The 5,000-nt window shown below is 41.9% G+C and overlaps 1 protein-coding gene across 5 annotated transcripts in view; it reads left to right on the top strand.

Annotated features, from left to right (window-relative positions):
* Positions 1-460: 460 nt before the first annotated feature.
* Positions 461-5,000, top strand: part of LOC125030877 (SLAIN motif-containing protein 2-like) — a 44,076-nt gene continuing 39,536 nt past the window's right edge. For all 5 annotated transcript variants that reach the window (XM_047621203.1, XM_047621205.1, XM_047621202.1 and 2 more), the window contains exon 1: positions 461-923. In XM_047621203.1, coding sequence (XP_047477159.1) covers positions 631-923 — 293 coding nt within the window. In that variant the 5' untranslated portion in view covers positions 461-630. The remainder of the gene's footprint in view (positions 924-5,000) is intronic.

Below are 5,000 nucleotides of genomic sequence, written 5' to 3'. Positions count from 1 at the left end.
CAAATCTCCATACATTCTACTTCAAATGACATTAATTATTACTTCAAAGTACTCAAACTACCAATAACTGTCCCCCGAAAACTACATCTATTCCTTCTCCACCTCCTAATCCATAAGAAAAACATGGTACAACCACAACCGCACGTAAGGAAAGTACAGAAAGGGGACACACACACACACCTGTAATGGGAGAAAGGGGCACTGGATGGAAAAGGGGGCGCTGGGAGAAAGCCTTCCAATCAATAATAATAAAATACAACCCCGATCGCACGCACAGAAATCCCACAAACACACACAGACACACCTATCAAACAAACAAAAAATAACCACCAGAATCGAAAAGGAAAGAAGAGAAAGAGGGAAGAGGTCACGCCAAAAAAAAGAGAGAGAGAGAGAGAGAAAAGGATCGCGCGTCTGTTTCTCCATAGTACCCCCTCGCAGGTGCACGGCCAAACAAACGCCCCCCGACGACAGCACCCCGAGTCACACAAACAGATGGCCGACGTCCCTCTCTTTTTCCTCCTGACAGTGAAATCCCCCCGAAAATGCGAAGTGAAACCGCAGACGTGAGCTCCAAATCGTGAAAAAAATATCCCTGGGGAGGTGTTTTAATGGATGTGAGCCTCAAAGATGAGTCTGATCATGGACAACAGGCTAGAGACGATGGACACGGAGGCGGAGGTGAAGAAGCTGCAGGCGCTCGTGAGGGAGCTGGAGCTGCAGAATGAGGAGCTGAGGTCAGAGCGGCAGCAGTTGATGAAGGACGGCGCTGGAGGTGGCAGTGGCAGTCCCGTGGGCGTGGGTGAAGGCGAGAAAGACGCCCATTCGCAGCCCTCGACGCCCAAACGTCAGCAGGAACTCTCAAGCTTAGAGACCATGGATCCTATAGGCGTCGAGGACTCGCATTCCGACGACGAGACTTGGTGAGTCCTTTGGGCCTCTCTTTCTCTCTCTTTCGACCCTTTCGCTCGTTTTCGTTCTCGGTCTCGTTCTCGTTCTCCTTCTGTAAGTTCTTCCTTCCTTCCTTCTCTCTCTCTACCCTACCCTATCTCACTTTCTCTCTCTCTCTCTCTCTCTCTCTCTCTCTCTCTCTCTCTCTCTCTCTCTCTCTCTCTCCTCCCCCACTCCCCACTCCCCCCCCCCCTCCTGCAGGTTATGTTATGGTACTTGTATGGGTGTGTTTGGGGGGGAGGGGGAGGGGGAGTGGGGGTGGGGGTAACCCGGGCCCTCGCTTGACCTCGTTACCATAGCCTGGAAACGCTGTTGGAAAGATTTATTTTGTGTTATCATTTCTTAATGTGGGTGTTGGTTATGTTGTGGAAATGTGTATAGATTTTTATTTATTTACCTATTTATTCTTTTCTACTTAATTTTTTTTGACTTTGGAGTGAAGTGAAATGTTGATGGAAGAATTATGTGAGGATATTGATCGCATTTCTCTGGATTTTGTGATGCGTGTGACCTATTTATCAAAGGATTGGAATATGTGACCCTTTGTGACCTAATTTTACAATCTGGTGATTTGTTGTTGGTTTAGGGTCACTAGTTGCCGAATGCTGAGTCATTATGAACTATTGAGCAACACAGTGGGAGATAGAGAGCAAGAGTAATAAGTATATAATGGAAATGAAGTGATGTGTACGATAAATATGCGGAAGTGAGAGATGATTCCGCACACATGTTAAAAGCTTGTCTTCGTCGGTAACGACATGCAACCCTAATGCAAGAAAGTTCAATAAGAGAAATTCGGTGTTAGTGATTTTCTGACGCATCATATAAATATGCAAAGGCTATAACAGAAACCTAAATATTTGGATATAATATCACCCTGAAAACAATATTTCAAGGTTTTCTGAAAGCACAGGATTCAGTGCGCTTTGAATGGCTGGTATCTTCGAGGACTCAGCAAGTGGCTTTTAAAATGGGGACTTTTTTTATGAAAAGTGATTTCTCTGTGTTATGTCAAAATTCACTTGCAACTTTTGTGAACTGTGATGACTGGCAGATTTTGAGAACCCCAATGTAACAGGCTCAGTGTTAAGCGATTGCCTTGTCCTCATCGTCTTGTTCTCTGATGATGGCTAACAACTCTCTGCTATATATGTTCTTGCAATATAAAGCCTGAACATTTTCACTAAATAATTGGGAAAGTTTATAATCACAATCACATTCAAAGAGGCATGGCAAGGGTTTGTTGGCTTTTGCCAGAGCGCCAAGAGATGAGTAGGCTGGGGTGGTTTTTTCCCCCCTTCTTGGCATGTAAATCATTGCATGGTATATGTGTGACTAGGAAAGGATCTTCAATTTTAGTTTATGGCTTTAAGTTTTAGAGGATTTCAAATGGTTAATTAGAATTGAATGACTAATGTATATCGAGTCAAACAATTCTGTTTATCAGTATTGAAGCAACAGAAAAATAAATCCAGAAATCCAGGTGTGTGTGTACTGTCCACTATATTTTTTCGTGAAATTTGTTGCACGCAGGAAGCTCAAGCACCAAGGAGTCAGTTAATAGGCCCCACATTAGGCTGACCAATTTCCCTGTTTTGTGAATTTTTGCATTTTTTGTTTTATTTTCTTTTATTCTCCAAGTGCTATTAATAGCATTTCTATAATTATAATGGCTTCAAGAATAATCACAAGGGGTAAATATCTTCTAGTTTATCATTAAAACAACTTGCAATGGAGAGGATTATTATGCTCAGCAAGAGAGACAGACTTTTGTGTTAATTGACCCCCGTGAGGCTAGGTTAAGGTTAGGTTAGGCAAGGTTATTTTAAGGTTAGTGTTTGCAAGGTTAAGTTGAGGTTAAGCATATATTCATATTATGTTATTTAGAGTAGGCTGTGTTAGGTGTAGGTTGGGTGTGTTAATTAAATAGATTTAGGTTACTTTAGATACTTAATTTCATTTTAAGCTTATGTTGGCGTACTTTAGGGTTATAATACAGTAGGTACTCTATGCTAATTTATGTTAGTTATTTCAAATTACTTAATGTTAGATTTATTTAGGTTTGATTAGGCTATGTTAGGAACCAGTAATGTTACTTTGGCCAAGATTTTATTATGATTAGATTGATATATATATATAAATGTTTGGATTTTGGTCATATTCAATTAATTTAGGTCAGTATTGATTCCTTAATTCTGTCATGGGAAAAGGGTGTAGGTATTTGGGAAAGCATTAGATATTGTAATAACATGAGTTCTTTAAGAAAATTCATTCATTTAACATATTGTTTGTGTTACTAGTAGAACCTTGTAACTGCATTTGTTGTAAGTGATACTTTTTTTTTTTTTTTTATTGATAAGTGATGATTATAGTCTTCTTCTGATTTTTAACATTTGGAGATTTTTTCCCCCAAGTTGGAAAAGTATATATGTAAAATCCTTTGACAAATGAATTTATTATCAGTTTTTCTTTCTGCATATTAGCAAGAAAGTCCTTGATATTTTGTATATATTGGGTATCTTAAATTTTGGTTGGGCGATTGAAGGCAACTCCAGGTGAAATCTGCCAAATATTGCCAAGGTTATGTACAATATTTTCTCCCACAGTAATGTGACCCCCATGTCCTTGCCCATAAGCATAAGTTGTCAGTGTTAGATATCAACTTTAGGTTTCCTTTAATACCTAGGGGAAATAAGTTACGCTACTTTATTATTAATCTGTAAAGTAGGTACTCAGACTCTTTTTTGCCGGGATTATAGTTAGTGAAAAGCCAGAGGTCACGAAATAGATTTTAATGATATGAACAGCATTTATCGCTCTTGGTTGAGGAAACGTACACTCCTTTTCTTTCTACATGGTTTCTGTCTGCAGAAAAATTGTATCATCTCGTACAACTTTTACTTTTTGGAGGTATCAGGCAGGCTGGCTGGAGAATGCGCCAGCAAACTAGTTCTAGGCGTGTAGGTGTTGGTGATAGTAGGTGAGAAGACCCCTTGCATTGTTCTTGCACAGATCACACAGGTTTTCTGATCTTTAAGAAGCTGGATGATCTTTGGGAGGTCTTACGTGATGTTTGTTGTTTGTTTGTTATGATATGGTTGTGAGTTTTCCTTTTATTTTTGTGGTATTTTAATGATTGGTGTTTTATCTCATATTGGCTTTTATGTACATTCCACAGGTGTTAATTTTGTTACTATTCTTCTTCTTCTTCTTCTCTTCTAAACATGCCATTCCTTGACTAAAATGCACTTCATCAGAGCAGAAATGTTGATAATCTCTGTGTTATGTCACATATATAAGCATCAATACATACATCCTCTCACTCATATACATTCACTCACTCTCTCTCTCTCTCTTTCTCTCTCTCTCCCTCCCTCTCTCCCTCCCTCTCTCCCTCTCTCCCTCTCTCCCTCTCTCCCTCTCTCCCTCTCTCCCTCCCTCCCTCCCTCCCTCCCTCCCTCCTTCCCTTCCTCCCTCCTTCCCTCCTTCCCTCCTTCCCTCCTTCCCTCCTTCCCTCTCTCTCTCTCCCCCTCTCTCTCTCCCCCCCTCTCTCTCTCCCCCCCTCTCTCTCTCCCCCCCTCTCTCTCTCTCTCTCTCTCTCTCTCTCTCTCTCTCTCTCTCTCTCTCTCTCTCTCTCTCTCTCTCTCTCTCTCTCTCTCTCTCTCTCTCTCTCTCTCTCTCTCCCCCCTCTCTCTCTCCCCCCCTCTCTCTCTCCCCCCCCCTCTCTCTCTCCCCCCCCTCTCTCTCTCTCTCTCTCTCTCTCTCTCTCTCTCTCTCTCTCTCTCTCTCTCTCTCTCTCTCTCTCTCTCTCTCTCTCTCTCTCTATCTATCTCTCTCTCTCTGTCTGTCTCTCTCTCTCTCTCTCTCTCTCTCTCTCTCTCTCTCTCTCTCTCTCTCTCTCTCTCTCTCTCTCTCTCTCTCCCTCTCTCTCTCTCTGGGGGGTGAGGGGGATGGGGGATGAGGGGCTAGATGTTCCTTCCTGTGGATACTGTCTCCCACAAGGTCTTTTCATAACAGTTATCAAAGGCCAAATGGTGTTTCCTGTAAAC

The sequence above is a fragment of the Penaeus chinensis genome, chromosome 12 (assembly GCF_019202785.1).
Source record: "Penaeus chinensis breed Huanghai No. 1 chromosome 12, ASM1920278v2, whole genome shotgun sequence".
NCBI classification, from domain to species: Eukaryota; Metazoa; Arthropoda; class Malacostraca; order Decapoda; family Penaeidae; genus Penaeus; species Penaeus chinensis.
Note: the sequence above shows the minus strand (reverse complement) of the source record. Positions and strands in the feature narration are given on the sequence as shown.